Source organism: Phocoena sinus, chromosome 17 (genome assembly GCF_008692025.1).
Source record: "Phocoena sinus isolate mPhoSin1 chromosome 17, mPhoSin1.pri, whole genome shotgun sequence".
Lineage (NCBI taxonomy): Eukaryota > Metazoa > Chordata > Mammalia > Artiodactyla > Phocoenidae > Phocoena > Phocoena sinus.
The window spans coordinates 337,445-359,365 of record NC_045779.1 but is presented as its reverse complement, the minus strand read 5'-3'; the positions used below and the strand labels follow the sequence as shown (position 1 = coordinate 359,365).

The 21,921-nt window shown below is 48.1% G+C and overlaps 1 protein-coding gene and 1 pseudogene across 10 annotated transcripts in view; one reads left to right on the top strand and one right to left on the bottom strand.

Annotated features, from left to right (window-relative positions):
- SPIDR (scaffold protein involved in DNA repair) overlaps nucleotides 1–21,921 on the bottom strand; it is a 344,503-nt gene that overhangs the window by 16,151 nt on the left and 306,431 nt on the right. For 9 of the 10 annotated variants that reach the window (XM_032609379.1, XM_032609381.1, XM_032609382.1 and 6 more), the window contains 5 exons: nucleotides 7,410–7,494; nucleotides 6,320–6,463; nucleotides 6,169–6,228; nucleotides 4,669–4,873; nucleotides 3,210–3,356 (listed from right to left, as the gene is read on the bottom strand). In XM_032609379.1, coding sequence (XP_032465270.1) covers nucleotides 3,210–3,356; nucleotides 4,669–4,873; nucleotides 6,169–6,228; nucleotides 6,320–6,463; nucleotides 7,410–7,494 — 641 coding nt within the window. Of the gene's footprint in view, nucleotides 1–3,209; nucleotides 3,357–4,201; nucleotides 4,568–4,668; nucleotides 4,874–6,168; nucleotides 6,229–6,319; nucleotides 6,464–7,409; nucleotides 7,495–21,921 lie in introns of those variants that run through there. The other variant, XM_032609384.1, reaches the window with a different exon arrangement.
- On the top strand, nucleotides 9,638–17,186 carry LOC116742674 (annotated as a pseudogene).

The following is a 21,921-nucleotide window of genomic DNA, read 5'->3' as shown; positions in this document are numbered from 1 at the left end:
GACAGGAAAAAATATTTGCAAAAGACCTATCTGACAAAGGGCCGTTATCCAAAACACATGAAAAAACTCTTAAAACTCAATAAGAAAATGAACAACCTGAATAAAAAATGGACCAAAGCGCTTCACAGACACCTCACCACAGAAGATATACACATGGAAATGAGCACGTGAAAAGTCGCTCCATGTCCCACGTGGTCAGGGAAACGCAAACTAAAATAGCAATGAGGCACCATCACACACCTGTCAGAATGGCTGACAATCTAAAGCCCTGCGAACACCAAATGCTGGTGAGGACATGAAGCACAGGGGATGCGACCTGTCGCAGAGCTCTGCTCTGGGGGCACGAGGAGGACTTTGCTGGCCCAGCTCTCCCTCCACTGCCCAGGTGTCGCTCCACGGGTGCTGCTGGCCAGAGACCCTCCATCGACACTGCCCTTCTCCAGAGAGGCCACAGTGCACACTGGATCTCTCACCGTGGGCCACGCTTCCCGACACTGCCCTGTGATCATGCTGTCTGCGCCGGGAGGGCCCAATCTCAGCCTCAGTTCTGTCCCTCGGAAGGGTTACCTTCTCTGGAGGGAGCACAGCTTCCTCCTGGTTCTGCTGCTGCTCTCTACTTACGATCATGGCCCACATGAACACCATCTGAAACAACAGGAATACACCCAAAGAGCGGAAAATACATGTCCACCCAAAGGCCTTACATGAATATCCACAGCAGCATGAATCACAGTATCAAAAAAAATGTGCATCAACTGATGAATGTTTAAACAAAACAGGGTCTACCCATACAATGGAATATTCAGCCACAGAAAGGAATGCAGCCTGAGAAATGCCTCGAAAATGTTCTGCTGAGTGCAAGCAGCCAGAAGCCAAGGAGCGCACAGTGCAGGATTCATGTGCGTGAGTGTCCATGAGACTGAAGGTAGGGAAGCAGAAGCCAGGGGCTGGGCGGGGACGGGGCATGACTGCGGACAGACACGGGTTCCTCCCTGGGGCTAGTCAGTGGGTGTGCTTGCGCAACTGTGTGAACACACTAGGAACAGCGAGCTGTACACTTTAAAAGGGTGAGTTTCATCTCAATGACACTGTGATTGAAAACCAGACTGCCACTTTGTCTTCAAAGCCACTCAGATGACAAAAGCCAAAATGTAAAATAGGAGGTGGCTGCACAACCCTATAAGTGGACTGCCACTGAGCTTCTCACTTCAAAATGGTTCAGTTTGTCTTCTGTAAATCTCACTGTAAATTATTATTTTTTAAAAATATTAGGGGCTGCCCTGGCGGCGCAGTGGCTGAGAGTCCGCCTGCCGATGCAGGGGACACGGCTTCGTGCCCCGGTCCGGGAAGATCCCACATGCCGCGGAGCGGCTGGGCCCGTGAGCCATGGCCGCTGAGCCTGCGCGTCCGGAGCCTGTGCTCCGCAACGGGAGAGGCCACGACGGTGAGAGGCCCACGTACCGCAAAAAAAACCTCAAAAAACAAAAAAACAAAAACAAAAAATATTAGGGTCTTCAGAAAACTCGGGTCTTCTCTCTGTCCCTACAAGTGTCTACACATTCTCCTCTGCTTGCACCTCTGTGCTTCTTACTCCCTGGCTGCAGGTAAGAGTGGGTCAGGTTCCAAACCCTCCTCAGGAAGCCAGCTCTTCAGGTGCACTTTCTCATAAAATGGTGCTTTGGGTGGTGGCGATGCCTGCGGTCTCCTAAAGGCAAAGTGGGAGGGGTGGGGACTGTCACTTGGGGGCTGCTTCCTCATCCTTCCCTGCTCTGCGCCCGGGAGCGACCCCGCTCTGAGAGAGGTGAGGGGATGGGAGCCTCTCGGCGGCCAGCTGGAAACCACAGGCTGTGGACAGGCTGCCTGAGACTGCTCGAGTTTGGCCCTCTCGGCCTCCAGCCTCGCGGCCACCCTCCCCCGTGCTCCTCCAAACAGCAGCGCAATCATCTTCCTGCCAACAGCCAGCCCCGGCTTTGCACCACAGTCGATCCATCCGTGGTGCTGAAAGAATCGCTTCATTTAAGACAAAAATCTGACCATCCCACCTCGTTAACACGGCCGGGGACGGCAGAACAGCACAGGGCCAGCCTGCCCACGACAGCCCCGCTCCGCCAGCACACGAAGCTCTCACGGCTGCCCGGCGTTCTCCACGTGCCCTCTCCTGTCTGGAAGGCCTTGACCAACTCTGCCAGAGCAATCCTGAGGGCCCTGGCGCCCCACCCCTGCCGTCACTGCCTCCAGCCCCCAGCCAGCCGCCTGCAGCCTGCCGCCCGCAGCCTGCCGCCCGGAGCACGGAGCACTGAATGTCCGCCTTCACCACCAGCTCATTTACTCCTCAGCAAGGCTTTGGGGTCAGTCCTGTTATCCCTGTTGCAGAGATGAGAAAGTGGGGACCCGGACACAGGTGACAGAGCCTGACTTCTTCAGGACCACCAGGCTGTAGCAGTTATGTTTCGGTACTAACGGGAAAAGGAGACGCAAAGAAGGGAAAATCCAAACGGCCTCAACACGATGAACACGTGCTCAACCTCACAAGCACGCAGGGACTGTGGGTTCAAGCATCAGTGGCATCACAGCTTTTGCTGTTCATAAAAACCACAGTGGGGTTCAGGCATCTAGTGGTCCAAGGGTGGAAGAGACAGGCCCTCAATGTTACTTTTGGAATTTCTGTACTTTTTGGAAATTAGTTCAGCAAATTGCTTTCACAGACATTCCTGCCCTCCGTCCACGTCTCGCTCCCCTGTACTGAATTTGTTACCCTACCTGTCAGTTTCCCTCCTGACTAATCCACCTGCAGGTCTACTTCCTTGCCCTGTTTCGCCCCCCACCCTGGGTGCTACCTGAGGCCGCAGCCCCTCCGGCCCCTCCAGATGCCCCTGCAGCCTCTTCCCAGATTCTGGCGCTTATCCACCTGCCCTGTCAGCAGCCTTTGTAAGCCCTGCTCTCCTCCTGCCCCCACCCTGCACCTGACCAGCCCCCCCTCCCCTGCCATCTCGGCTCAGGGCTCCTGTCTGTGCCTCCTACAGGTGAGGTCCTGGCGACAGGCACTCGGAGCACGGAAGGCTGCCGTCCTGTCTCTGGTCGCGTCTTTGTCACGCATCCAATGTCAGGCACGCAACAAATACTCGATGAACAAATGAGCAAATGAATATAAGGTAAGTGTGATACTTAAGGAAATACAAATACCTCTTCCATCTAAATCGACTACCCACCTTGGACGCTGCAAATGGAGTTGACCCGAGTGACAGAATCCAGCTCATCCAGCCTCACAGGGCTCGTCAGCTCCCAGGCACCAGAGGCCACACCCAGGTGGGGCTTTGGAAGCAGGAGGACAGTTCGTCCAACACAAACAAGCTGACCTGCCAACAGAGACACTTCAGATTATTGCAGCTCTGAGGTTTGAAACAAGTGAGTTCTCCTGACAATAGAGATGTGTCCTCTGCCAGCCACCTGGGAGCTGGGGGGGCTGGGGGAGCCAAGGGCACCACTGTGCGGCCCCTGTGTGTCCAGAGACACGGCACCGTGCAGAAAGGAAGCCCAAAGCCTTGTGCACTAAGCTGTAAGAGCACACAAACACTGCGTTCAAATTCCATTCATAAAGGCAAATCCTGTGTCATGCAAGTTATATACACTGAAAAATATATAGTCTAGGCAGGATCCTACTTTGATTCCTGGAAGAAAGTACTGACTAATCTAAGCATACAGTTAGGTCTCTGCATCTGCAGGTTCTGCATCTGCAGATTCAAACTAGCACAGATTCAAACAACGGCGGATGGAAAATATTTGGAAAAAAAGTTCCAGAAAGCAAAATCTGAATTTGCTGCACACCGGCAAGTATTTACACAGCACTGACATCGTATTAGGTATCGTAAGTGATCTGGAGAAGATTTAAAGTGTGGGAGGAGGGCTTCCCTGGTGGCGCAGTGGTTAAGAATCTGCCTGCCAATGCAGGGGACACGGGTTCGAGCCCTGGGCCGGGAAGATCCCACAAGCCGCACAGCAACTAAGCCCGTGGGTCACAACTACTGAGCCTGCACTCTAGAGCCCGTGTGCTGCAACTACTGAGCCCATGTGCCACAACTACTAAAGCCCGTGTTCCACAACAAGAGAAGCCACCGCAATGAGAAGCCCACTCACGGCAACAAAGAGTGGCCCCCGCTCGCCGCAACTAGAGAAAGCCCATGCACAGCAACGAAGACCCACAGCCAAAAATAAATAAATAAATTTATTTTTAAAAAAAAAAGGGAGGATGTGTGCAGCTCATATGCAGATACCACCATTTTACAGAAGGGACCTGAGCACCTGCAGGTCTTGGTGTCCACAGAGGGGTGGATACTGAGGGACGAAAGCACGTGTTTAAATGTTCTAGCTTTTCATTTGTTTTCAAAAGTGATGCGCCAGGCAGTGGCTTCAGGTGGCTTCTGCACCTGTAAAGTGTGACCCCAACAGACCACCCTTGAGTGACCACTGGCATCTCCTGCTGCTGTGCCGGCACTGCATGCAGGGGGTTCTGGTTCTGTCCATGTGGCCATCACAGGGGTCTTGTCCGCAGTGGACTTCGGGATGGGGCCTGCATTTCCAGAGCAAGACAGAGGCATCAAGAATCCACAAAGCCATTTTCTGGCATCTCTCAGTCACCACATCAGAGCCGTCAGTAAGAGGAAAGCATACCCTGGTCTCGGAGAGCATCCCTGAAGAAGAAGCTCTTGGAGGTGGCCTCAGAGAGCGTGTCCCGGACTTCCTGGCCCAGCACGCATGAGGGGGCCACACGCACAGGCATGGTTTTGGGGAGACCCGAGCCCTCGTCCTGTGTTTGCAGAGTAACATCGGTCACCACCAGCCACAGCTCCCTTGGCTCCAGAAGCGAACTGTTTCCCTATAATTCAAAGACACAGTCAGGCTGTTAACTTAAAAGCTTTTCTTAGAGCCAAAATTATTTTTTAAAAGCAATAATCTTAGATGATTAGTATTAACACTAACAATTTCCGGTATCATTTCAATAAGTATTTCAAAACATGCAATAGCCTTTGTGTGTCTTGGTCAGCAGCCCTCAGGACACGGCTGAGCCCTGTGAGCTCCCACCTTGCAGCTGGTTTAAGGGCTCCTTTGCGGGGGGAGACCTGCCCGTCCCTGGCTCCACTCTGCTTGCCCTCTGACCCACCAGGAAGAAGCCATGCCCTTCCTCCCAATGCCACGTGTTCACATATCATCACACTGCCTTACCGTCAGCACACACACTCTTCTCTCCTGCTAGATACAAGCTTCCCAAGGGTTAGGAATAGTTACGAACTGAATGTTTATGTCCCCCTCCTCTGCCTCTCCCCGCCCCACCAGTTCATATGTTGGAGTCCTAAACTCCAACGTGATGTTATGGTAATGGGAGATGGGGCCTTCGGGAGGTGATTAGGACATAATGCCACTCTGCCATTAGGATCCAGTAGATGCAAATGGGGACAAGGGTTTGGCTGGGAAGGCCCCTGTAGGAAGGCTGCGGATCCCACATGGCATGGCGGCTCACACGACCGGGTGGAGGAGGTGGCGGCACGGTCAGGAGCTGTGACTTGGGTGGGGGAGAGTGCTCACGTGGTTGAGAGGGTGATTACACACAGGAAGTTAGAGAAAGTTCCGGGACAGTGCTGATTCTCTCTCAAGTGCCTACAAGCGAACAGGGAGTGGCTGTGACACGCGGCCGTCCAGCTCTGAGTTAAGGTCCAGTGGAGGCTCCTGCAGGACTGAGGGTGCGCACTCGTGGGCCGAGAGCACCCCTCCCCTGGCCTCGGCCCTCTGACTTGGGTGCTGCCCCAGAGAGCTGCCTGAGGCCTCCCAGCGACCACAGGCTCCTCTCGACTGTGGAAGAAAGAGACCTTAGAAATGGCTGAGCTCCATCCTGAGACTCCTACTTTCACCCCGGAAAGGAGGCTTCAGCTGCTCCTTCCTTTCTACAGCCTGCCTGTGTCAGAAAGGGGCCGACATGCCCGGTCTGAGAGCCGGGCGGGTTCCCCCTGGCGGCTGCACGCCCAGCGCTTCACCAGGGGCGGCAGCCCCACCTGCACAAGGAATGGACTGACCACCGTGTCAGCAGAGTGCACACAGCTCAAGTTCAGCAGTGTTTTTCTCTTTTGGCACTGCAGCAGTTTCACAACACGATTTGAGAAAAGAGAGATGGATTACCTGTGGTCTTTGGTAAATCACTCTGGCATAGAAACTGCAACGGGTACAGGGGCCATCAGTCTGGAAAGGTATTGAAAACAGAGAGGAATGTCTCCCCAAGCTCACGGACACAGCAAAGTAACTGAGACCAGGGTACAAACAAAGACGCCACCTGGAGAATTTCTCTTAAGGAGCGGGGAATCGGAGGCTGGTAAAGCTTCGAAATAGAGTCTTCTTCAATTGCATCAATTTGTCCCAGGTTTGGATGAGCAGTGAGGATGTAACAGAAGCTAGGAGGAGGCAGATGAGTTTTTTCCTGTTTAAAATGAAGGCGAATGTATTGTTAAAAGACTCAAATACACTATTAATATAAACCTACTCTTTAATAAAGACCTCTTTATTCACAGATGCAGGCTGTTTCTCTGGAAGGCTCTGTAAGAGACGGGTTATGTTGTTTCTCTCCGGAAACAAGCATAAGAACATCTGTGCTTTTGAGTTTATTACCAATTCAAGACTTCATTTTAGAAGTTTATTCTTCAGAGTACACTGAAGACACCATTTAGAAACTTCTTCCCCGGAAGTAATCTAGAAATGGCATTCCTGACCACTAGGCTGCTGGTCTAGCACAGGACAGAGCCACTGTCTCGGCCTGTGCTAGATAGTTAGCTACCACACAAGCACGGCAGCCCCAGTTCTCAGCTTGGGGACTAAAGCCCAAAGCAGGCGCTGCCAGCCTGCTGGACAGGGCTCGGGGTGGGGAGTAGGGGCACATTTTCATCGCTCGATTTTGCTACCTGTGAGCAACTGGCTGCCATAAGCAATGTGATGAGGAAGGAAAGGGAAACCCCTGGCTGAGCTGGCGGCTGAACCGATATCCATGGTTTTGTTTACTGAGTTTTTGCTCTAATTGGTGACTAAGTGTTGGTTCTACTACTGACAGGAAGGTGGCGGGGAAGCCACCTGCTTCTTGTTCGGTGCGAGGCTGAGACCCTCAGTTCACAGTGGCCCTTGACGATGGGGGTCGAGAGGTGTCGCGTAAGGTAACCTCAGGAGGCATGCGTGCGGCACCGTGTGGAAGGCAGCCAGGCCGCAGCCTGTGAGCGAGGCGAGTGGGTCTGGATCTCTGTACCGGCTCCTACCCTCTGGACCTGGGCTTCTTGGGGATGTGCACTGTGGGCTGGCACTGGCTCAGCGCCTGGTGGCCACAGAGCAAGTGCGATGGGGGGGTGTGGGGTTGGGGGACGCTGCAATGCTGGGCTTACCTCGAAGGCTGGCCCATGGCCTGGTGCTTTCAGAGGCGCCACTGGAGGCCACATGGTGTCAATCAAACTGAAAAGCTCTGTCATCCTGGAAAAAGAAGAGATGCCTGGTCAGTGAGCTGCTCACAGGCAGACCTGCTCCACAGACACCAGGCCAAACGCCAAGGAACCACCATTCAGGACGGTGAAGTCAGGGGCACACAGACAGACCTTGGAACCTGACTGCACGAGAACAGGAAGGAGACTGTTCATTAAATTACGATGCCTCTGATATACCTGGAGAAAACTCTAATTCGAAAAGACACATGCATCCCAATGTTCACAGCAGCACAATTTACAATAGCCAAGACACGGAAGCAACTTAAATGTCCATCGATGGAGGAGTGGATAAAGAAGCTGTGGTGCACATATACAATGGAATACTACTCAGCCATAGAAAAGAATGAAATAATGCCATTTGCAGCAACGTGGATGGACCTAGAAATCAACATACTAAGTGAAGTAAGTCACAAACAGAAGGACAAATATCATATGATATCACTTATATGTGGAATGTAAAAAAATGATACAAATGAACTTATTTACAAAACAGAAATAGACTCACAGACATAGACAACAAGCTTACGGTTACCAGAAAGGAAAGGGAGAGGCATATATTAGGAGCTTGGGACTGACAGACACATACTACTATATATAAAATAAACAACAAGGACCTATGGTATAGCACAGGAAACTACACTCAGTATATTGTAGTAACTATAATGGAAAAGAATCTGAAAAAGAATATATATATATCTGTACATGTATAACTGAACCATTTTGCTGTACACCTGAAACCCTGTAAATCAACTATACTTCAACTAAAAAAACTATAAAAAATTATGAGGCGATCCCCGGAAGAGAGGCGGAAGAGAAATGGTTACAGAGAAAATATTTAAGGACACGGAAAGATATTCATGATACCCTGCTAAGTGAAAAGCAGACAACAAATTATAATGTATCTCTCTCTCTAAAAGATAGAAAAACGTTAGTGGTTATCTAAGTAGAACTTAAAGGTGACGTTTATTTTCTTCCTTTGGTTTATGTATTTCCTATATTTTGCAAAACAGATATGTGTCACTCATAGAATAAAAAAATTATCAATAAGTTATCTAAAATAAAGAATATAGCCAGACACAAAAAGACAAATAGTGTATGAGTCCACTTATACGAGGTCCCTACACCAAACAAATTCACAGAGACAGACAGCAGTTAACGGGCTGGGGAGCCAGTGTTTCCTGGGGACACAGCTTCACTTTGGGAAGATGAGAAAGTTCTGGAGGTGGATGGTAGTGACGGTCGCACAACAATGTGAAGGTACTTAGTGCCACTTAAAAATAGCTAAGGTGGAAAACTTCATGTCATGTACATTTTACCACAATTTTAAAAATCCCGTTTTAGTTGCAAAAAAAAAAAAGAATATACATCATAAAGACTTCTTAGACTTTGCCTTAAGTTTCAGCAATGTTTAATCGATTAATTTATTTTTATTTTTGGCTGCATTGGGTCTTTCTTGTTGGGTCTTTGTTGCTGCATGTGGCTTTCTCTAGTTGCAGCAAGCGGGGGCTACTCTTCGTTGTGGTGCGCGGGTTTCTCATTGCGGTGGCTTCTCTTGTTGCGGAGCACGGGCTCTAGGCGCGTGGGCTCAGTAGTTGTGGCTTGCAGGCTCTAGAGTGCAGGCTCAGTAGTTGTGGCACACGGGCTTAGTTGCTCCGCGGCATGTGGGATCTTCCCGGACTTGGGCTCGAACCCGTGTCCCCTGCATTGGCAGGCAGATTCTTAACCACTGCACTACCAGGGAAATCCCTTAACAATGTTTATATATAATAATGTTGTTTACTTTTTAAAAAGCTTGTGGCCTTAATAATTAATGTTACATATTCTTATTTCTCTCAACATTTAAGAGCAAGTACTATTTTTTTTTTTTTTTTGCGGTACGCGGGCCTCTCACTGCTGTGGCCTCTCCCGTTGCAGAGCACAGGCTCCAGACACGCAGGCTCAGCGGCCATGGCCCACAGGGGCAGCCGCTCCACGGTATGCGGGATCCTCCCGGACCGGGGCACGGACCCGTGTCCCCTGCATCGGCAGGCGGACTCTCAACCACTGTGCCACCAGGGAAGCCCTAAGAGCAAGTACTATTTTAAGTGCTTAGGATCCAGCGGTTAACAAAGTCGAAACACTCAGAACTGAGAATGAGGGTCTCAGCATCACGGAGAACAAGACTCAAAGCTTCCCACGGTCTTTCAGCCCCTCACACCAAACACAACAGCATCGTGGCCCGCAGGGCGTGGCCTACAGCCAACACCAAGATTCTGGGTCCAAATCAAGCACAAAAGCGGTAAGCGAAGGGGGACACACGAGGGAAATTCACTCTCTCCCTCTCCTGACAGAAGCTGTTTGTGTGGGTGACTGGACAGGGCTGGGCGACCAGGGCCAGTTGAGGTTCAGAGGCAGCTGGCTGGACACTGGGTGGACGCTGGGGGCCCGCTGCGCCTCTCTTCCGGGGATCGTCCACCCGCTCCTGCCCTGAACATCCTGCTGCTTTCCACACAGCTCGCTGAAGGATAGGTACCGAAGCGCCAGCCCACACGAGGGGTTGGAGACTCGGTGAACGAATAACCAGCACTCATACAGTCTCATACACACCCACACAACTTCTGAGAACCTTGCATAAACAGACGGTGTGGTGCGCGGCATGCTGAGTTGGCTTTTGTTGTTCAGCACCATGTACCTGAGATCCATCCAAGCTGCTGCGGCATCAGCAGCTTGTCCCCTTTTACTGCTGAGTGCTATCCATGGTGTGGATGTGACACAGCTTGTTTACCATTCACCTCTGAGGAACATCTGGGTTGTTTCCAGTTTGTGGCTATTACAAACACTTGGGTACAGATTTCTGTGTGAATGCAGATATTTGTTTCTCTGGATAAACGCCCAGGAGTGCAGCTGCTCTGATAAGTATGTTCAGTTTTCAAAGGAACTGCCAACTCTGCTCCTGGGGGGCCACACCACCTTACACGCCCACCTGCAACATGTGAGAGATGGTTTCTTCACATCCTCAATGGCACCCGGTGCTCTCACTGTTGTTCACTTTAGATTTTCACGTTTAGTTGTTTAGGAGCATGGTAACATCTCACCATGGTCTTGACGTGCTTTTTCTTAATAACAGTGACGTCGAACACCTTTCCATGTGTTTATCTGCCATGTGATGTCCTCTTTGGAAATGTCTCTTCATGTCCTTTGCCCATTTTCTAACTGGACTGATTATGTGGTGTGTGTGTGTGTGTGTGTGTGTGTGGGTGTGTGTGTGTGTGTGGGTGTGTGTGTTTTACTGTTGAGTTCTGAGACTTCATTATATAGTCTACGATATAAGGTTTGCAAATATTTTCTCACGGTCTGTAGCTTGTCTTGCTTGTGTTGTCACATCTCAGAACTTTTTACTTGATAAGTCCCAAAGGTTTTCTTTATAGTTTTATGTTTTATACTTAAACCTAAGATCTATTGTGAGGTATGAGATTTAGGCTGAGATTAATTTTTTGCCCATATATGTCCAGTTAGTTGAAGACTATCCTTCCTCCACCAGATTGCTTTGTTTGCACCTTGGTCAGGAATCATTTGGCCATAATCCCACAGGCCACTTCCCAAGTTCTCTCCACTGATCAGAGAGTCATCCCTCCAACAATGCCGCAGTTTCTTGTAGCCATATCCTAAGTTTTGAAATTGGGTGTGATTCCTCCCACTTTATCCTTTTTTCAAAGCTGTTTTATCTACTCAAGTTCCTTTGCATTTCCAAGCAAAGCCAATCAGGAGCAGTACGCAGAGGGCAAGATGAGAGGGGCTGCCCCGGAAGGAAGACTTCTGGTTTGCAACAGAAAAATGTTGAAGTGAAAACAAAAAAGAACAAACAGAAAACACCTGGAAATGGAGATGGTGGTAGTACGAGTGAGACACCTCAGTCTCCTTGCGAGGAAAGGGCCCGAGTAGCTTCTACTGTTGAAAATGAGGAAACATTCATGAACAGAGTTGAAGTTTAAGTAAAGATTCCTGAAGAACTAAAACCATGGCTTGTTGAAGACCGGGACTTAATTACCTGGCAAAAAGAGCTCTTTTATCTTCCTGATAAGAAGAATGTGGATTCCATTGTAGAGGATTCTGCAAACTACAAGACATCTTGAAGAAACACAGAAAATAAGGAGTATGCTGTTAATGAAGTTGTGGCAGGGATCAAGGAATACTTCAGTGTAATGCTGGGCACTCAGCTGCTCTGCAAACATGAGAGACCGCGGTATGCTGAAATCCTTGCAGATCACCCTGATGCGCCATGTCCAAGGTGCATGCAGCGCCACATCTACTGAGATTATTTGTACGTATTGGAGCAATGTTGGCCTACACACCTCTGGAGGAGAAGAGCCTTGCTTTATTACTGAATTATCTTCATGATTTCCTAGAACACTTGGCGAAGAACTCTGCTCAGTGCCAGTGATTATGAAGTGGCTCCTCCCGAGTACGAGTGGAAACCTGTGTGAGGCGCTTGTACGCCCTCATGTTTGGATCTCTGTAAACACATTTTCGTTAGTCCTTCTCTTGTACAAATGATGTACTTTGGAAACGTTAGTGTATAACAGAAATGATGTTTGTTTTCTGTTTGATTTTAAACAGAAAATAAAAGGGGTTACAGCTCCTTTTTTTCTTTTCTTTTTTTTTTTATTTCAAAGTTGCTACCAGTGCTTTCAATGACAGACAACAGACAGACGTACTGTAGAGTGTTTCACTGCTTAGCTGACAAAGCTGCGTTTGAATGCTGGTGGTTCTATTCCTTTGACACTACGCACTTTCACAATACGTGTTAATGCTATATGACAAAATGCTCTGATTCCTAGTGCCAAAAGTTCAATTCCGTGTGTATAACTGAAAACACTCATCCATTTGCGCTCCCCGCTTTTTTATGGTGCTTACAGTGAAGAGCCCATCCTTTGCAAGTCATTCATGTTGTTCCTTAGGCATTTTATCTTTGCTCAGATTGTCAGAGTGGTGGCTTGTTTCATGGTTTTTATATTTGTGTCTAATCACGTTTTAACACGATAGACACAATGCACTGTGTAGCTAGTTTTCTGGAAAAGTCAGTATTTTAGAAATTGTTTTTCAGATCTTCAATAAATTTTTTCCTTAAATTTCAAAAAGAAAAAAAAACTTTAGAATAGGCCTGGATATATCTACGAAAACTTTTGCTGAGACTTTAATGGGTTTTGCGTCAAGCCTATACCATCTTTTGGGGAGAACTATAGCATCTTTACAATGTTGAGTCTTCCACTCCACGAACATTGACACCTTTCCATTTATTTAGATCTTCTCTGATTTCTTTAATCAGTGTTTTGTCGTTTGCAGCATACAAGTCTTGACATGTTTTGTTAGATTTATACCTAAATACTCCTTTTTGGGCAACTGTAAATGCTGTATTTTTAATTTTGGTTTTCAAGGGTTCATTGCCAGTATATAGAAATGTGACTGACTTGTGAATGTTAATCTTGTATGCTGCTACTTTGCTGAACTGACTTACTAGTTTTAGGAATTTTTTCTTTTTCTTTTGTAGATTCCTTGGGATTTTCGACATAGACCATCACGTCATCCAAAGTAGAGACAGTTTTATTTCTTCCTTTCTGTCTTTTTCCTTTTCCTTAGTACTTTTAAAGTACTCTACCAGAATCTAACATTTAACTTCAAACACGCTGATATAGAAAAAACCCTCTGAGAGGACATCCAGGACAGCAAATACGATAAACAGCACGTGAAGAGCGTCAGGGCGTGATGCTGGCGACAGAACGCTGGCAAAGCTGGATGAAGAGAAAAGGGCTGACACTTAAAGGTCACGTGCAGACCAATTTCTCTCATTTCTTCCGTCTTTCTCCCCAACCCCCAGCCCGATGATGAAACTACTCAAAGAAAAGCTGGGCCAGGACCACAAAAACTACTAATCCAGGTGGACTTGCAGAGAAAAAACAAACACACCCCTTGTCATTCTGTGCACATCTGCTTGAAGCTAAACGCCTGCTTTTACCAACTGGACTGGCCGTCTTGGTGACTTCAGAAAGTGGCAGAATACTACTGAGAGAGAGTCAGACTTTTATTATCTATTTGCTAAGGCCGGGGAAGTCTAAATTTCAAATACTCTTTGTCTTCCATATAACCTTGTGAGCAAATAATGGAGAAAGGATACCTTAATTTCCTCAAGAAACAGGTCATAATCTATCTGCCAACAGGCTTTTACTGCAGCTGCCTTCACTTAATCTTAGACTTTTAGAAAAATTACCTAAAGATGAACTTTCCTAGTGGGAAAGGTGGGTAAACTTGAAAAGTGACCTTTGCGAAGGCAAACACGGCTGGTGACTGGAGTGACCTGGAGGGAGCCGAGCACACTCCCCCAGACAGTCCCTGTGGCCCAGGACCCAGGGCCTCCTCTAGGGCGGGCTCAGCTCTTCCACTCTCTCCAAGGCAAAGGCCGCCTCTGAGTGTGACCAGCTGCTGCAAGTGTTAAGAGGTGCCTTCTCGCACATCTTCACTTGGGGAGACCCCCCAGGAGAGCCGGAGGAGGCTGGCCGCACCATACTCTTTGAATCTAACCCGACTGCTTGAGACTTGCGACGGCAGCAGAGGTGGCAGGTCAGCGGGAATACTGCTTCTCACGGCCAGGCCTCGGGGCTCCCACTCCCTGTGCTTCTGGAGCTGGGTGTTCGCTCTGGGGGGCCTGGAGCCTGATGGGGCGCAGAGCGGACGCCTTCATCTGCACTGCAGGTGAGCCCTGAAACCTCCTGGCCCCGCTGTGCTCCCTGCAGGACTCTGATTCTCCCACTTCTAAACCTGCAGCGGCTGAGGTGGGTGGGAGCAGCGCAGGCTTTCTGGGAGGGTGCAGCAGCACGAGGTAGCTGGAAACAGCCAGCCGCCTGGCACACATGCCTTCTACAGGCTGAGACACAAGCCTGGCTGGCTGAATACCTTGTTCATGCGCAAAGGCCTTGGGGTATTGATTAAAACAAAACAAGACAACGTTTTCCAACTCATTTGCAAGTAAAAAAATTACAAATACAGAGCACTGTAGTTAACTTCAAAAACATTTTCTGATTTGTTGATTTTTTGTTTTTTGTTTTTTTGTGGTACGCGGGCCTCTCACTGCTGCGGCCCCTCCCGCTGCGGAGCACAGACTCCAGATGCACAGGCCCAGCGGCCATGGCTCACGGGCCCAGCTGCTCCGTGGCATGTGGGATCTTCCTGGACCGGGGCACGAACCCGTGCCCCCGGCACCGGCAGGCGGACTCCCAACCACTGTGCCACCAGGGAAGCCCTGATTTGTTGTTTTAATAATTACCAGCTCCCTAAGAGAGAAAAAAGTGCTGCAAAGATTATTAAGGGTTAGTACACAGATAGAGATACTTACCTGGAGCAAAGTTACTGATTTCTTAGAATGAGAAAACCCATTCTGTTGCCTGCATTTTGTTGTTTGTGGGATATTCTGGAAGCTGTAAAAATCTAAGTAGAAAACACACAAATGAGTCACAAAGCGAGGAGACCGACTTGAGGCCATCTCCGAAGAAAGTCTCACAAATTCAGCATAAGAGTCTGAAATGATGCCCACATGCAGGTGTCTCTCCTGGACGGACGAGAGCCCAGGTTTGCCCTCCAGGGAAAACGATCGAGCCGAGACCGCACATCAACTGCTGAATTTCTGGCTGAGAAAGGCAGCCTCTAACCCTTACCCCGACGCTCTCAGCTGCTCTGACAAGAGGAAGAGGACCGGGGCTAGTCCTGGGGCAGCCACGGCAGGGCTGCCTGGCGCAAAGAAGAGGCCACGAGAACAGAGTGTGCCTGAGGACGACAGCAAGAGGAGTTTTAGGAACATCAGAGATAGACGGGGAAGGAGCAGGGGCTCTGGCCTCACCACTACCCGAAAGGATGCTGAATGTACATATTTCACACTGATTTTATAGACTGGCGCAGCCTCCCTGTACCGAGGGCGACGGCCAGTGTCGCCTGGAAGCAGGTCCCCGGCTGCAGCCCCTGGGGAGGAAGCACGGCGGAGAGCTCTCCCTGAGCTCACCAGGTTGTTCCCCGACACGCCTGCTCACCAGGCCTGTTTTCTATGCTATTTTAGAGTTATTTTTCCATCTGATACTGCCTCATCTAACTACTCCCAAATCTTCACCGGATAATCTAAGACTGCCTGAATCACTTTCTTTTGGGTGTGGGTAGAGTGGAATTTGCTGCAGAAGATTTAAACCACAATGGTGACGTCACCCTCAAGATGGGACGCGACCTGTTCACTGATTAACTCATCCTCAGAGATCTCAGATTATTTTTTTAAACGAAGCATTTTATATTGGTTGTAAAATGTTCCTAAAATTTTTCCGTGCAGTTGCTAATTTCTCTGTACCTACTGTTATGTAGTACTCATGGCTTTCTAATAAGACAGGTTACCTGGAGATGGAATATTTCAGACCAGGGATTCTGAAAGTGGGGTCTGGAGACCCCTGGGTCTGTAAGACCCTTTCAAGGGACCCGCAAGGCCAGAACTATGTCCTGGGACCTTATTTCCCCTTCTCTCATGAGTGTACAGTGGAGTTTTCTAGAGGCTACACTATGTACAATACAGGACTGACTGAATGCAGAGCAGAGATGACAGTCCATCGTTTTCTGTTAGTCCAGACATTAAAGAGATCTGCAGAAAACATAAAATAAGGCTACTCTTCTCACTAAGGTTGTCTTGGTTTAGAAAATATTTTTCATAAAAATTCTATTTATGTTATTATTTAATGGGTTTATTTTTAGGATTTTTAGGTGAACTAATAAATATTTAATTTTTTCCATTTTATTTTCTAATATAGTAGTTATTGATCAATATAACCACATTAAAAAGATCTCCTTGGGGGTCTCAGTAATTTTGACGAGTATTAAGGGGTCCTGAGACCATGAAGCCTGGAAGTGCACCACTCAAGATCCATTCTCTACCATCTACCTCCCTCCCTCCGTCTCCCTCTGTGCCCTCGACTGTCTTCCAGAAGGTAGCTTGTGTCACCTTACGTCCTTTTATGTCACCCTCATACATACACGAGACAACCTCGAATCAACTAAACAAACTTTTGCCTTGATACTGAAACGCATTTCCTTCAGAGGTTTGGCTGCCGGAGCAGACACTACCAGATGGCCCAGGAGATCATGAGCAAACTGATGGGAGCCATGGCAACCTTGAGATCCCGAGGAGGTTAGATAATCAGGGACTAAACTACATCATTATGCTGGTGAGACGGGAAAATGGGGCAGTCACTTTGGAAAACACTTTGGCATCGAGCCAGCAATCCCACTTCTAGCTATCTACCCAAGAGAACTGAAGACTTACGTCCCTATGTGCATCATCGTGAACGTTCATAGCAGTATTACTGTTCATGACAGCCAGAAAGTAACATGGAAGCAACCCAAATGCGCATCAACTGATGAATGGATAAGTGAGTCTGGTACATCCACACAACAGAGTATCAGGCAGCCATAAAGAGGAGTGAAGTGCTGACACACGATACAACAGGGATGAACCTCGAAAACATGACGCTCAGTGGAAGAAGCCAGGATGGTTCCTTTATACGAAGTGTTCAGTATATGCAAATTCACAGAGACAGAGTGCAGATTAGTGGTTGCCAGGGGCTGGAGGGTGGGGAATGACTGCTCATGGGGAAGGCGTGTCTTTTGGGGGTGATGACACTGTTTCTGAATTAGACAGTGATGGCATTCTGACCTCAGAGACCACTCTCTGCTAAGAATATCCCACAAATACCTTATAGATGTGGGGAATTACTAAACATTTTCCAAGGCTAGTTCCATGAATTTCAGGACAATATTCTTCAAATTTTATTCAACAGATAGAGAAACTGAAGAAAGGAAATTAAAGACACACCTGAAATTAAGCCTTCTGCACTATTTCTTTGAACCACTGCTTAAATTATGTAACTATGAAAGATAAATTTGTAACTTTGGAAGGCCTCACATTTTGTAGGCTATCTGCTAGTAATATTAAGAAATATCCTTCCTAATCTAGATTCTTTCCTCAAGATCTAGGATATAAAAATATTAACTAGTGCAACTTTGTATTATAAGACAACTTCTTTTTTTTTGTTTTTTTGGTTTTTTTTGAGGTACGCGGGCCTCTCACTGCCGCGGCCTCTCCCGTCGCGGAGCACAGGCTCCGGACGCGCAGGCTCAGCGGCCACGGCTCACGGGCCCAGCCGCTCCGCGGCACGGGGGATCCTCCCGGACCGGGGCACGAACCCGCGTCCCCTGCCTCGGCAGGCGGACCCTCAACCGCTGCGCCACCGGGGAAGCCCATAAAACAAGTTCTTTGCACATTTCTTTTCTACCTCGGCAGGAAATGACACACACACACACTCAGTGACAAGGGAAGTAAGGAATTCTTGCTGCGTGCTGCTATCTGGAACCGCAGACAGTTCTTAGGCTGCTCTCATTCCCAGGCGGTCCTTACCATTTCAAAAGTGTCACATGATCTACTCACCAGTGTGGAAGCAGGAACAGCCACATTCCACATAAAATCTGTCAGCCCAGGTTTTCTGATAGATGCGTTTACTTTCGACCAAACGCTATCACCAGTGCGCTCTGATACCTGAGACAAACCTGCCTTCTCAGTCTATTCGATTACCGTGAGTTCACACGTGAAGTGGCCTCCCTTCATGCACTCTTCCAAAGACAGCCTGCTGTTCCCACTGGGAAAACTACAAAGAAAACCACGGAGGAAACCAGAGGACTGCAGTGATCTTGGGGGGACGGGGCGTCACCAGGAGGAGCACGCTGGGGGTGATGCCTGGACACCCAGCACATTTTGTTCCTTGAATTTGGTGGTGGCTTCACGGGTGGCCCTACAGTCGTTCACTGCACTCTGCAACTGGGGATCGCCCATACGTCTGTCGTGTTTCCCCATAAAGAACCGTAAAGAAGGAGACAGGTGCGCACACACTGACGTCTGTTGCTGCGAAGAGGCAGAAACTGGAAAGGGACACCCTTAAAGATACCAAAGGGAAAAGCAACCATTCTTCTCTGTTTACAGACATGCCTCCGTTCATGAGAAAGATGTGGAGTGAACACCAGTGGAGAGGGGAGTATTAAATTCCCTTTACTCTCTGTGTGACTTATTTTTACAGCAGCAACCAGTGAAAGCAGCGGCTGTACTACGACCTCCCTTGCACATAATGCTGAAATGCCTGATCTGAGGCTGCTCACAACACGCAGTCCCGGTCCAGGTCCAGGGGCCTTCGGGACCATCCTCTCCACTGTCAGTGATTCTAGGGAGAGGAGCAAATTCTCTTGCTCTAAAAAAAGAAAACAGTAATGAAAATGATCTTTCTTAAAAGTCATATTTTCATTAATAAGTGTCTAAGTAAACAGAAAAGAAAAATGCCAAACTGGACCTGAGGCCCCCAGTGTCATCATTTCCAACGGATCTGATGCTCCTCCTGGCCACTCAAGATAATTCCAGCACAGACGGCTCGCTGCTGTTGTTTAACAAAAACAATGGAAAACACCAAGAATCTAACATCAACACCCCTGACAAGAAATGGTCAGATTTCTGACTTGAGGGCCGGGGATTATGACTATAAGGCAAATGGGAAATTTACAGAAATGAATTCCCCTAAAACTGTAAGTAATTACGTGGAGGCTGTAGCACCAAAGATGCAGGCGCTGGACTCTGATGGACCGGGCTCCAGGCCCACCTCACAGACATGCAGCCAAGCTACTACTTAGTTTCAGGAGCCTGAGGGTCTTTATTTAACAACACAATAATTTGTTTTTCAATAAAGACTAATTTATTTTGTCCTGAATTTGGTGGTGGCATCACGGGTGATGCCTGTAGTGAACGATGCCACCACCTAATCTGCCATCTAGTTGGAGAGTTGAAGGAAAGGAAAGAGGGGCTACAGTGACAGTGAAACTTCTTTTCTTTCCACTTCCGTGTCCCACATGAAAAGACAGGATTTCACTGGCAAACTTACAAAGATTTAAGAGTATTCTACCTATGATAAAAATGCATAAGATTCTGCAAATTTGAGAAGGCCCTTAATGAAAGCATAATTACGTATTTGCACTTCCTATGTGAGATTAACAAGGAACACCCCACTTAGCTTCTGAATCACATGACCCAGGGCCCTCACAATAACGCTACTGCCACAGGCTGTTACCCTGAGAGAGGGAGAGAAAGAACCTTACTGATGTGTGCGATGTTCAGAGCTGCAATCAGTCCTCAGTGCTTACTTTCCAACCACGTGGCCCTAGGAGCTGGCTGGGGGCTGGGTGGCCCGACACACCACCTCCCAGTTTTGAACAGAATAGCTCCACGTTGGTTTGTTATTAACACGGAGCTTCCTCTTTGGATTCTATTTTTTTTAAGTTCAGAAGTTTGAAAACTACTGGTGGGTAATTATGATTTTTGTGAGAACAGTGCAGGGAGAGGGGGAGTACTGAGATTTGTAAGAGAAGGAATGAATGAAAAAGCAAAAAAAAAAAAAAAAATCCTGCCCATTTGCTGAATTCCAGACTTACCAGTGCTGCCAGGTAAATCCACCAGATAAATTACTAACCTGGAGGGACGGGGGCAGTTGCTTTTATGTTCTTGTATCAGCAGATCTTCCTTCTGGTTTCTTTGATCCCTGTTTTAACTAAATCTCTCTGTACTTTTTAACTCCACTGGCTTCATTACCCATTCTCTCCCATTATTATCAGATAATTGACAAGGCCAGCAATTTCCAACTGGATTTATTTTCTTTCCTGGAAAAAAATGGAACACTCCCAACTTCTAGTTATAGTTCTTCTAAGTTACTCATCTTTCCCTTCCTGTTTTATTTGTAGAAACAAGACAAGAAAGACTTACATCAATGTTGGCCAGAGTTTTACTTTTCAGTTAATTAGAAAAGAGAAACAGAGGAGGAGGAGGAGGGAGGGAAGAACCACTACTTCTGCGTGTTTTAGGGTGTGCAGGGCAGCTTCCGCTTGTGAGCTCATCAAACCACCCAACCCCCGGGGGAGGCAGAGCTACTCGTCCTGCTGACCACTGAGGGTCAAGATGCGACTCAGGGGCAGTGGCTCCAAGGCCCCCACCTTCCCCTCTGATGCCTCCGTTCAGTGACCAGCGACGCTCCCTCCAGAAGCTTTGGGTTTGCTTCTGAACAGCAAGTCCCCTCGCATCAGCCAGGCCGACACAGCCAAATCACCCCAAGTGAACTGGGTTCTACTCTGTCCCCCAGTCTCTGGGGGAAGGTGGTGGAGCAAGGGGGTAGCCCTGAGCCACTTCTGAGATTGCTACTGAAAGAATTCTTATATGGCCAAGAACTACTGGCACAGTTTGCTTTGGTTCAGACTTCATTCCTTAGTCAGGTATTTACTGAATGCTCTATTAACTGCTGCGGAGGACACGAGGACACCAGGCTAGATAACACTTGGCTCCAGCATGACAGTCTATTTTTGGTCAGAAGATAACAGGAATGAACTTATGGGTGGGAACATGCTCTTCCATGGGTGTCTGCCTAGCAACCAGATGAACCTACAAGTCACACCCTGAAGGCCTTCTCGGCGAAGCCCCACCCACTCCAGCAAAAATCTTCTTAGACTGTCAGTGCTTCCCCACTGGAAAGTCAGTCAGACTGAACTGTGAATTCATCCCTGCGTCCACACCCAGGTGCTGTGTTAACGAATGACTGATGGAGAGAGACATGCAAGGACCAGTCAGAGCAGAACTTCTTTACCTAACTGAGGACAGGGTGAATTTATTTTTACTGGATAGTTTTTGAAACACTATTAGGTCAGTAATCTTGACAACAGTTAACGCTTGGCCTACACAGCTCAAAGGTCTCTTTCAGGAGGTCTGCGGTTCTCTCCCCTCCTCTTCCTGTGATCAACCTGGTGGGTGTGTGAGGCCTTTTGTAATCTGCTGGTTTTCCCCTTTGTCAATGTCTCTATCACTGATTAGGTAGATAGATAGATATACAATAGTTTTCTTAAGGATTGTTCATTGAACAATAAAGGTAATGACTGATTTAGAGGGGTACCCATTTTACTAAACATATGTCCTAATTTCCCCAAAATAACCCTTATGGTTAAGGTTAAATAATCGGCATTTGCTTTCTGAGCCCCTATTCCCTAGTTGGGTCTTTTTGAGATATGTGAAATGATGCCCAGATGTTTCATTTAGAAACTATTCTTCTCCAACTGGACTTATGCAACATTTGTAGTTGTTTTTATAACTCAGTGTAAACACTTTTTAGGCAGTCAGCCCATCCCCCCCCTTAAGGACTGAGGTGAAATTCACACATTAAATTAGCCATTTGGAAGTGCACAGTTCAGCGGCATGTAGCACATGCACAGTGCCGTCTAGCCCCAGAATGTCGCCATCACCCCATCAGACCCCGTGCCCATCAGCGGTCACTCCCTGCTCCCCTCC